General features: G+C 33.3%; 1 protein-coding gene across 1 annotated transcript in view; it reads left to right on the top strand.

Annotated features, from left to right (window-relative positions):
- Positions 1 to 12,628, top strand: part of LOC106471093 (rootletin-like) — a gene marked incomplete at its 3' end in the record, with an annotated part of 80,392 nt that overhangs the window by 18,255 nt on the left and 49,509 nt on the right. The window contains exon 3 of the mRNA XM_013931680.1: positions 1,759 to 1,844. Coding sequence (XP_013787134.1) covers positions 1,759 to 1,844 — 86 coding nt within the window. The remainder of the gene's footprint in view (positions 1 to 1,758; positions 1,845 to 12,628) is intronic.

Here is a 12,628-nt window from a genome sequence, read left to right as displayed (position 1 = left end):
AAATTTACTAAGCTTTTCCATTTGTACTTCTTGTTTCCTTTCTTGTTTCAGTTGCCAATGATGTAGTCTCTCTTCTTGTTTATTTTCTCATTCTTCTTGTTTCTTTTGTTTTTCTTCCAACAGCTGCTGTAATCTTTCTTCTTGTTTTTTCTCATTCTTCTTGTTTCTTGTCTTTTCCTCCAACAACTGTTGTAATTTCTCTTGTTTCTTTTCTTTTTCCTCCAACAACTGTTGTAATCTCTCTTCTTGTTTCTTTTGCTGTTCTTGTATTGCTGCCATCAAATCTGCTAAGCTGTAGTTTGATTTGCCACTTCTCGTTTCCATTTTTTTTCTTTTCTTTTCTATCCCACTCTCTGACAACAATTTGTGACGTCTCTGTGTTCGTTTGTTAATTTTTCGTAGAAATTCTTTCCGAGAAACTTCTGCGATACAAGTCCTTACATAAGTAAGCCTCATTTAAAAATTTTGCTTGAGGCTAAAGTATCTGTGCTGATGAAACTGTTATGTTGCTTGCGGGTACCCATTGGTGTGTGTTGACTTAAATAATTGACGGTAAAGAACAGGGAAGGAAAATGAAACACTAAAAATAAACTATAAATGAAAAGGTAAAGATGTGAAGAGTTAAAAGGTATGTACATATTTCTATTTCTTAATTTTAAACGTTTCATTGCACTGTACGTTGATGATAATAGCAAGAGTTAGTGATATAGTAGAGAAAATGAAAAATAAATTATAAACATTTACCTTAAAAACTTTTGATATTCATTTTGGAGGTTCTGAAGGTTATGCAAATGAAATTTGAAAACTGTAAGATAAAAAAAAGTATTTTTATACTTAACATAACAATCACTTTGCAGATGAACTATTTAGAGTCCAAGTGCAAATAATTACATTAAATAACAAATATCCTAAATTAAATATTTTTGAAACTACATACCTTTCGGAAAGTTCTTGTCAAGTTTCAAACAAGTTCATTCTCTAGTTTTATTTTGGAATGAAATATGACAAGAGCAACTTTATGACCTTAAATGTTAGGCCCTGGTAGTCATAGGGTTAAATGAAGAAGGATCATGAGACACCCCGACCCCATATGAAGGGACTAAGGGGAGAAGAAGAAGAAAAGACCAGCTAAATTTTGGCCCAGTTGGGTGAGAGACCAAAAGTTGGTTTTGTCAGGTAATTAACTGTGGATGTGTTCTGTTCTGTTAGTATGATCAGTGCTGTGTTGGATGAAATATTTTATATGCAATATTAAAGAGAACATAATGAGGTGTTTGTTTTGGGTAAGACCAAAGAATTGTAATAACCTGAGGGATATATATATATACATATGTGTGTTTGTTGGGTTTGAGGAGGCTTTGGAGATCCTGAGAGAATCCTAAAGATGTCTCACTAGAATCCAAGACATTGAAAGGGACTTAGATAGGCTCCTGGGAGTGATGTCCTAGGCCTGTGGATCTCGAATAACTTGAGGGGGCTTGAAAGTTTTGGAAGAATTCACAAGATATGTGAAGATTCATGGTGTCCTTTTCTGTTTCTTAGATATGGTCCCAGTTGAGAGATTGGTTTGTACAACACCAAAGATAGCTACTTGGAGTTATCTTCTGTAAAATCTAAAAATATCATTTTAAAGAATGTTATAGCAGTATATGTAGACAAAATTAATATTGTTGTTGAGTGTAAAAAGCAAAAAAAGTTTTTACATTATGTATGCACACTTGCGTAGTGAATGGTTTATATATTTATGTGGGTTTTCAGTATCATCATCCAGAGTCAAAGGTCAAATCAGAATACAGCATGGATTTGGAAACAGCAATGATTCGCCTAGAAGAAGAAAAAAGCAGGTGAGTTATGGACTAAAAATGGTTATTTCAAGTAAAATAAACATTTGGATGTGTGAAAGACACCTTGAAAGACTAAAGGTAGTTAATCATAATTGCAAGTAGGATTAGGTCTTGAAATCTCCGAGTCCATTAAATGATTTGGACATTTAAAAATGTTTTAAACAACTTTTATGTACTGCACTATTATAAACACTTTTGGTAAAATTGTGTTTTATTTCTAATTGATGATCTGCGGTATTGAATGAAAGGCTTCCTGGACAGTGACATAAATCTGAAAAGCTGTTTTTCACAACTCTTATTTGAAATTTGCAATAAGCTAATTAAGACAAATAAGAAAAAATACATGTATAGTGTAGTATTATTTTTATTTTGAATAGTAGTGATTTTACAATTGTGATAATTTTCTCATGCCCATATATCTGTGTAATTAACTTTCATTGTTTTATTACAATTAGTAATGTAGTCCTCTCCTACCTTTACTTCTAATGATGTTATTTCATACTAGTCCTTTTTTATAAGAATGGATCAGTACTTATAATTAGGGAATTTTTCTCAGGCTTTAAAACTAATTATTCTCCAGAAGTCATGCTATTACACTTCTGTTTCCTTTTCCCCAAACGTTTTTTAAAACATGCTTATGCTTTGATACAAATTTTGTTTCTTGTTTTTTCTCTGTAAATTTTGTGTCTTAATAGGAGAAGATTTTGTTGATTCATTTTGTGCTTTTGTGACTTGTACGTCTGTTCATTATGTCCAGTATTTTGTCTGTTACAAATTATAATGTTCACAATAAAAGTTCTTACCTTAATTCTATCTGCCCAGGCATCATTTACTGTGCATCACGTGGTTTTTGTGACTTACATTCAAAATTTTATTACATTACTTTTTATTTATGCAGTTTGTGTAGCATAAAACTGTAGCTAATAATAATCCATATTTTAATAGGATATAAGTTTTATGTATTTAACTTTATAAGGCAATATTTAAAAAAATCTTGAATTTCCCCTAGTGGGACACATTTTCCTTAGGCATCTCCTCTTGTCTATTTTATTTACCACCAATCAAATAAATATGAAATTAAACGTAAATTACTCATTATAAAATCATCATTGCTCAGACAAACCATAATTGTTATAGCCTTTAATTTTGTTTGGTTACAGAGCCATCAAACAGCAAATCAGACCCCTCTTTCCACACCTTCCTGTCACATCCTCTCTTTCAGGATTTGTTAATAGATCTCTCTTACTTTTAATTCTATCTATAATCAATAGAAAGCCATGGTTTTAATCTGTAAACTGACATATCATATTATGTTGTTTTCTGAATGGAGAATTGTCAATTTCTCTGTTAGTACAAGCTTTGTTCCCATGGGAATGGTAAACGACTAGCTTGGATGAAATTGTAATGTTGTTGTCGCATAGTTTGGTTACAGAGCCATCAAATATAAAAACAGACCCCTCTTTCCACACCTTCCTGTCACATCCTCTCTTTCAAGATTTGTTAACAGTTCTCTCTTACTTTTAGTTCTATCTATAACCAATAGAAAGCCACGGTTTTGATCTATAAACTGACATATCATATTATGTTGTTTTCTGAATGGAGAATTGTCAATTTCTCTGTTAGTACAAGCTTTGTTCCCATGGGAAAGGTAAACGACTAGCTTGGATGAAATTGTAATGTTGTTGTCGCATAGTTAGAAAGCCAGAAAAATTGTGATAGTTAGAGGAAATTGTCTGCTTTTTGCATGTTATTATTGTATGTTCTTGGGTGAATTATTTAATTAAATAAAAATTATTTCGTGCATTACTACTATTAGTATAAAAAAAATTAGGGCTAAATGTCATCGACAGTTGACAGCAAAAAAAAAAAATACTAGGTAAGTATTTTATTTCTTGTTTTTCATGTTTATAATTTATTTATTATTATAAAAGTTAGTAAAATGTAAAAATAGGGATCTCTTTAGGTTAGATTAGGTAAAATAAATAATAGTAATATAATAAAAATGTTTCATGAGCAGCTCATGGGTAATGTGATCTCCATATTCCCCAAGTGATTTACAACTTATAATGGTGTTAATAGTAGTTAGACACAGCTCAAAGGGCAAGAAAAAATAAATTTAATAATAAATAGATGTATACTGTTATCAGTTTAAAGCTACTTAGGATAAATGAATGTTGTTTCATGTTACAATAGAAAGTCATTCTAGAAAGAAAAAAAAGGGTAACTAAAATTTATTTTGGTGGTTACGAGATCGATCAAATCGAACAACCTTTTATAGAGTTAGGGGGGAGAAAATAACAAATAAGTTTTACTGAAAATGTATTTAAAAGGTTTTAGAGATTATATAAATAAAATTTGAGATTTTTGAGATGATGAAATGTATTTTTAATCTTAACACGAAAATCACGTTGCACATGGATTATTCAAAACAACTACTAGATATATTCACGAACAAATCTTTTTTTAGTTTATTAAAAATATTTCACTAAAAAATATGACTGTATTTGAAAGACTTGTAATGTTTACTGAAGGACTGCCAAATTTTGTGAAGATATACACACCATATTAAATGTTAGTAGTATCAAATCTGTAAAGACTTTAAATGAGTACAAAGAGGTCGTGTGGTTAGTCAAATTGACTGAGCCTGTTTTAAGAGAGTTAATGTATCTCATTTTTGTTCTACCTTAAGCTTCTGTCTTTGTTTTATTTGTAGTTAAACAATTTGAATTAATTGTGAGAATAATAGAGATGGGGATGTATTTGTTGGAATACTGTGGAATTCAAAAGTGTGATGAGATTCTTCCTATTGAATCATCTTTTTTTGGATCAAGAGATTTTCACTTTTTGAGCTTGGCGTGTTCCAGAGCTTGTGAATATGTTCACAGACCAGTTGTCCTGTTCTCTTGAAGTAGTGTTTATTTTATCCTAAAGTTTGTAACTGGCTATAGTTATCTATGTCAGCATATAATAAAATGAATTTTGATCATCACATTTGTCTTATATTTTAGTTCTCATAACTGCATGATGGTGAGAGACTGGAATGATTAATTTTTTTTTTATTAGCATGTGAATATTGTGGATGACTCCTGATAAAACCCTTTAACTAAGAACTGCAATACATAATTTCACATGATAAATATACCCTGAGCATCTGGCTGAAAATCCTGATTTACCCATTGGATCCGATAACATTTATGATAACATTTACAACATGAGTGCACATGTGCCATGTCATTGCAACTTCTGTAGTGTTAGCCAGACAGGGGTGAAAGTTCAATATAATAAAAATAATAAATATATATATAATGTATCATTTTTTGAGATTTGAGCTATTTAAACTAAACACTTGTGTTTTCATGTTATAATTTGTAGTCATTCTAGAATGAAATAAGCAGACTTTATGTTTATTTGCTAATTTTTTTCTGGTGGTTACAAGGACGACCAAATCAACTGAACCCATACAGAGATTTGATAGTGAAAATCACAGATATATAAAGTTTTTTCTTAAAAACATTTGATAATTATTTGGAGGTTATAAAGATTTTGCATGTGAAATTTGAAAATTATTTGATGCATAAAAGTATTTTTAATCTTAAAATGAAAATTACTTTGCTTGTTTGATTGTCAACATTTGAAAAGAATAAAGACATGATAAAAATATTACTTAAAAACTTAAAACTTAATAAAAAATCTGGTATTTTGCAAATGAAAGTCTTGTAATATTCACTTATGATCTGCAAAATTTTGTGAAGATATGCTTACTAACTTAAAAGTTATATCATACAAATTATAACAAACACAAAATGGTTACGATGTCTGTCTATGAGACCAAGCCCTTGCTGATAGAGTTAATGTATGACTGAATCATACTCCTGCAATGCTATCATACATTCTGGGTTTTTAAAGTTCATCAACCATTTTGATGATGCATGGTCAACTCAAACAGTGAAGTTTTCTACCATATAAGTAGTGTTGATAGTGTTTCTTCAAGACTAAGACTGCAAGCAGTTCTTTCATCATACAGTATCTGCATTAAAGAAACATGAGAGTGTGCTAGCATACATGTTCAAACATTCTACTTTTTCTCAACTTCAATAACATTACTCTAAATCCATTATCACTGGAATTAGTGTCCAACAAGAACTCACAGTCATGATGTGGATATGCCAACAATGGGGATTCTACAATGGCATGCTTCAGATACTGGAATGCTTGCTGACATTCCTCACTCATCTGAAGTGCATCTAAACTTTTATAAGAGTTGATAATGGCGTAGTGATCTTAGAGAAGTTGCCCATCAATAGTACAGTGCAAAATCTAAGAAACTGCAGACTTGGTCACAGGTTGAGGGTGACCTCACACCTCTTTTATTTTAGCAGGATCCATGAAGATTACATTTCTACACAAAATAGGACCAAGAAATTTCAATTCTGGGTGCACAATTGCACATTTTTCCCAATTTCATTTCAAGCCTGCATTTGAATCTGTTTCTAATATTGTGGTGTAAAACTCACAGAAGCTGGGATTTGGATATCAGGTTGAATGTATTGAACTGTTTGGCCCCTTCCAGTGCATACATACAATCATTTTTTTGGGTTTGGAAAGGTATAAATACAAATTATGACATTCACCCATGTAAAATCAATACAGAACTTAGGTATATTTTCCATTTTTCTGATAATTACTACTGGAGACAACCTAATACTCTATGAAGACTGTATGATCCTGCTCCTTAAAGTCTATTGTACTTAAGTGCTAATTACATCCCTAGTGCTCCAGGGAAGCTTGCACAGTGGTTGTTTAATTGGACTTCCTTTACATGTATCTTTGTGATGTGTGATTGCTGTTCAACCCTTTACACCATCTGGTCCCTAAAATCCATCAACAGCCAACAATTCACTGAGTTGCTCCTATTGCTTTTAGTTTATATTGTCTGCACAATCCTTAAATAACTCATTTACTTCCACTTTGCTTGCTGTGCCATTGACCATTCCAGTATAGAGCCAGATAATTGATCATCCATAATTATGAAACAATACCAGGTCTTCATCCCTCCTCAGACAGATAACTGCCCAAGCTTATTTCTTGCATGAGGTCGGTAATTGCATCACTTAGCAGAGATGCACTAGACTTTGTCCATCATAAACCAAGGACTACCATTGATTGTATATATAGATACTGTGACTTTCTTTCCCACATATACTCATGCACTCCACTGCTTCTGGGCCTAGTCAGGTTGAAATTGGATAACTGGTATGTTCATCACAAGGATGCTGATATCAGAACTGATGCCTCCTAGAAAATGTGGGAGAGTCACCATTCCATTCATGTATAGTTTATCTTCACTTACCAGGATGAAAATTGTGTTGACTGGCCTGAATGGCTGCTCTTGTATAACCCAGGAACTCTATCTTTTACCTTTGTACTTTCAAAACCCTGTAGAAAGACTCATCCAGCCTGAGAAAACTGTGCTAACTACCAAACTGTTCAGTGCAAGTTGTCCTTTGCACTCTCCCAGTTCATTAACAAGGCCCAACTTGGGTTGAGTTACTTTTTCAGAGCTGTGCTGGCATTGTTCACTGCCTTTTGTTTGCTTGTGTATACCTCTTGAGCCATTGATCTGAACTGATAGTCTTGTTTAACCTGCTATTTGGAAAGGTATGATCAGCTCACTCTAAAGTGACCCAATATCCACACACAAAACAATTATTTTTGTTCCTCTCTTCCAGGATGATGTTTAGGTGGAGGCATCATTGGCATAGGCTGCAACATGTAAACCATAGGAGGATCAGAATAGCCCTGTCCATTCACTGAATACCACTGTGGTTGCAGTGCAGCACTAGGATGTGTGGGTGGTTGGTCAACCCTTGGGTGTTCTTGATCTTGGTATGACTAGGATGTTTGGGTTGGACAGTCTGTTTAAGATATAGCCACTGTTTCTTATTCTCTTGTGAATGATTTGAATTTTCTACTTCATACTATACTACAACCAAAACTGCCTTAGATAGGATGAAAAGATATGTCATACCCATGCAGTGCATCATATTTTCATTGGGTGGCCTGTATGTAAACTCAACAAGGATATCCTCACAATTCACTGAAGTCATTGCAGAGTAAGCCTTACAATGAAAATGGTACGGCTCTCTGCAGTACATCTCTTCTGAGTCTTAAACTTGGATTGTCTTATTTTCCACTTGGTCAAACTCTTGGTACAACTTGGAAATGGCTGACTCACTGTCCCAAAATTGTGCCTTTCTCAAGTGCTCCATGAAGGCTAGAGTCAGTCTACCTAGATTCAAGATCAGGCATTGTACAGCTTTCTCTAGAAACCAGCCATCACAAGTAGTTACGTTTATGAAACACTGCAGGAAATGATCTAGACTTTCCTTTACTGCACCCTTGAATATTGGGAGGAGGGAGATCTGGTTTTGATTCATTCATGGGGAACTGTGGTCATAGCCAGAATTTATCAGCCATCATCTGAACATTGTCTTTGATATTACTGGCACAGTGTGGTAGGCAGTCTCACAGACCAATTCTTGTGTGAATAGTTGATTCCTGGCCTAGGATAACAGAGCAGTGACTTGCCATTGGCAACTTGTCAGTCAGCTTTGTGTGACCCTAGGGTCCTCTGTGATCCACATTTGTCTTGGCAGTATACATCCTGGCTCAGAAAGTCAGACTACTGCCCTATTGTTCACCTAATTTATCATTTATTGTCAAACGTATCACTTTCTGGTAAGATAGCTCCTGTTAGTGGTCAACATCTACCAATAGTGTCTCCAATCTTTTGTATTTTTGAGTGGCTTCAGCCAGAGCTGGTGAGAAAAGTCTTGGATTCCTATACAGAGTGTTCCAACCTGCTTCAGACTACTCATATACTACACCACCATGATGATTCTCAGTCATTCATGCTTTCCCCTCAGTGATTTTATCTACAGGGAAAGACCTTGGCAGCTTTTCTTCCTGAGTTGTTGGCTGCAATGAGACAGAAGATGTGAACCTTTACAGCATCAGTGAAAGTCCAGTGCCCAGGAAAGGACTTCTAGACTTAACCACCCTCTCATACAATCTTTGAGTTGTAGAATATGCAATTCCTGATAACATAAAGCCTTTCTAAACTTAATTAACACAATAATAGGAATAAAAAGTAATACACGTGTCAACAGAAAACAGAACATTTTGCAGTAAGATATCCTGTGGCCACAGCACTAAAATGTTCTCCTTCCTATCCTCTCTGTGGTATCTTCAAAAAAAACTGATTATTCTTAAAGCAGTGGGATAGATCTGCTGAATAACAGGAGGGACAACAAGATATCTGTTACAGAGTAATACTGAGCTTATCTGAATATACCTGAGTCCATTATTATTACTATGAGACTTGGAGACTTTGAATAATTGAAAATAATAATAATCAGAAACACTAACAGTGTTCCCCCACTATACTTATCAGTATGTGAATCACATATAAAAAATAATAATTCAGGTGAAAAGGATCTCACCTGTATGTACATTGCATAGATAACCATTATGTAAGAGAAATATTATTTATGGATACTCATGCACCCATAAATATCAATATTCAGTGGTGTTTGTATAATTGCATTTGTGTAGTGTTCTTATTTTAGGTAATATGTACTTTTTGTAACTGTCAGGTGTCTAGATGATTATGCAATACTTGTCTTTCAATGTAAGGTCATTTCATATGTCACCTTGATAAGCTGGTTATTCATCTCACTGATTAACAGAGCTAGTTAAATCGGTCAGTCTGGTTTGTGGATGGTATGATTTTCCCTGATGATATAATGTTAGAGTATTAAATCCATTTACTGTTATTTAAATAATTTTAAAAAGTGTGATGATGATGATTCTCAGCATATTTCTGAGCTCATATAACATTTGAAAAATGTGGCATTGGTAGAATCTGGGTCAATATCTAATTGTAGTAATGATGTTTCTTCAAGTTAATCCAGTAAACATAGTAGGCCCGAAAGGTTCCAGTCTAAATGGCCTGTTCTGGATAATAATGGTTGAATACAATGTGAGATATGTGTTGACACTGCCAGTCATGGAAAATCAGGTCAAATATTTGTTACTGGTTGTTTCAACTATTAGAGAAGTTCACTTGTATAACACCAGGTGTGTAAAGAACATAAGAATGCCCAAGCTTACCCTCACTGGTAAAAGACATACAGTTACTGCAGAAAAGGCAAGAACCTCAGATAGTTTTCTTAGTGTCAAATCAATTTCAACATATTTTCGTTAACTTTTATTTAACAGTAACAACTGTGTTGGTCACAGTTTACGTACTAGTCAGATTTAGTCAGGCAGTTGTAGTCTTTATAAGCTGTAGTAGCTGATCTTAAGCATTCTAGTCCATTTAGATTTCATTGTTAACAATGTTAAACTCAGTTGCTGTTGAAATATTTACTCAGTTTATTTGAATAATATTATTTTGTCGTATTTGATGATTATAATTGATTGTTCATAGTTTCCTTTACTCGTGTAGTCATATTTAACAGATGTCGGTAGTCTTTACAAGTATTGGCTAACATGTGTCACCTCTTATGCATTTCTAGTCTGTTTAAATTTATTGTTAATAGTGTCAGACCCATTGTTGACCTGTTAACTCAATTCAGTTGAATGATATTGTTTAATTGTATTTGATGATGATGACTGATCAGTCTGAGTAACTTCCATAATTTAGATATGGGACTTGTTGGTGAGCATGAAGTGTACTTGAAGATTATTAAAAAGAAAAAGACATGTAATTTTAGAAAGCTTATTCTTATGCTAATGTCTAGGATCTTCCCAATAACATTTATTTTGTGGTTTTGTTAGGTAAAAGTCTGACTGGTTGGTAATATAAAGTGCAGAAAAAACTCCAGGGCTCACACTTAACTTTCTTTTTTAGGGAGACAGCTAGGCCCACAAAACATGCATTTTAGGGGCCTGCAAGTGGTTTTATGGGCCAATCCTACAGCTCATTGTAAAATGTACTCTATAGTGGAGGTTATAAGAAAAAGCACTGAAATAATTAGTGGATGGTATATGAATTGAAAGGAAACTAAAGATATCAACATATCTCAATTTAATTTGTTTTGAACTTCTATTTCATGAAAAAAAACAAAACAAATCGAAACACAAGTCAAACCATTCTTTTTTTTTCAGGCCACTTAAATGATTTTTATCTATATATATAAGAGGCTAATGTCTGTCTGTCTGCAAAACTCCTCCCACAGTTTAAGTCTGATTTAATGAAACTTTGCAAGATTTTTCAACGTCATAAGGGCAAGTTCTTAACAAAGTTTCATTACAATTGGGTCTGTTATTAAAAGTTTATTTAGAGCATGTGTCTACCAAAACGAAAAATTATACAAAATAGACCCTCACTAAAATTAAAAAAATAATAGGTTTTAATTTTATGACATTTTTTTTTTAAATTGCTTCCTGAATGGAGAAATGGTATTTCTTTCCTTTTTAATAATGTACATTAATTTTCTACATTTATTATCATCAAGAAAACTAATTTTTTAATCAAACTTCTAAAATTATGTTAAGGTGAATTTAATGCAGAATTTAAAAGTGAGTCTACCTAGTGAAGAATCATTGTGATATTTCAGAAGAAAAGTGATTTTTTCTGCTGGAGAATCCAAGAGTACACCATGGATTGTTATGTGACCAAAGGAGTTGTTTTCATACAAATTTACAGGATTTTATAGTAGCTAGATGTATTTTTTTTACTTCAGTACATGTTTTAAGTGATTAAAAAAATCGTAAATCATGCTGCCAAACAGAAAAGTGACTTATCACGGAGAAAGACTGAAATTTTGAGAAAGAAAATGAAACGTCGGGTTGCAAGTTACAGCAAGAAAGAGATAGGTTTGCTCACCAAGTTATGAAGCAAAATCCAGTGAGAAGAAGCCAGGAACAAACCAGAAATAGAGAACCACGGCAAATTTCTTGCCAAGATGCAGTTAGAAGAAGTCAGGAGCAATTTCATGCACACCATTCAGCTTTTCAAGATCCTGACCTTAGAGCAAAATCCAGTGAGAAGAAGCCAGGAACAAACCAGAAATAGAGAACCACGGCAAATTTCTTGCCAAGATGCAGTTAGAAGAAGTCAGAAGCAATTTCATGCACACCATTCAGCTTGTCAAGATCCTGATGTTAGAGCGACTTTTCTGGTAGTTACATATATGAGCTTTAATTTCTCTAAAGCATGGTATAACAGTAACTTTTTGTTTCCCTTTAAAATAGTGTCTTTAATAATCAATATAAATAATGAAAGAAAATCTATGCATCACAACCAGTGTAATATATTCTTTTGTTCCCCTTTAAAGCAGTGTCCTTTCCTAATTAAAATATATAATGAAAGAAACTCTTTGCATCACTGTCAGTATAATCTATTCTTGTTCCCATATAACCCTTTATCATTTAGCTGATACATATTTGTCAATAAAATGCCAAACACTTTTGATGGAGAGATGGAAAAATCACACAATCAACGTTACCACTAACTTTATTGCGATCAATTCTTTCATGTCCTAAAACAGCTGTTAATTTAGTCATTCATGAATTTGTAATAAGCAAAATCCTTGAATTATCAATGTATGAAAAACATGCAATAGCTCTAAAATGTCTTGACTGGTGATGGGTTAAACTTAAATTAGTGTCCTTTTCTAATCAAAATATACACCTGGAAAAAAGTTAAGCACCCCCAAATATTTTTCAGGATTGCTTATTGAAAATAAGGTTTAATTTTCATGATGTTGAGCAATGTT

Source organism: Limulus polyphemus, unplaced genomic scaffold (genome assembly GCF_000517525.1).
Source record: "Limulus polyphemus unplaced genomic scaffold, Limulus_polyphemus-2.1.2 Scaffold4405, whole genome shotgun sequence".
Classification (NCBI taxonomy): domain Eukaryota; kingdom Metazoa; phylum Arthropoda; class Merostomata; order Xiphosura; family Limulidae; genus Limulus; species Limulus polyphemus.
The sequence above is the reverse complement of the archived record's forward strand: the minus strand, read 5'-3'. Positions and strand labels throughout refer to the sequence as shown.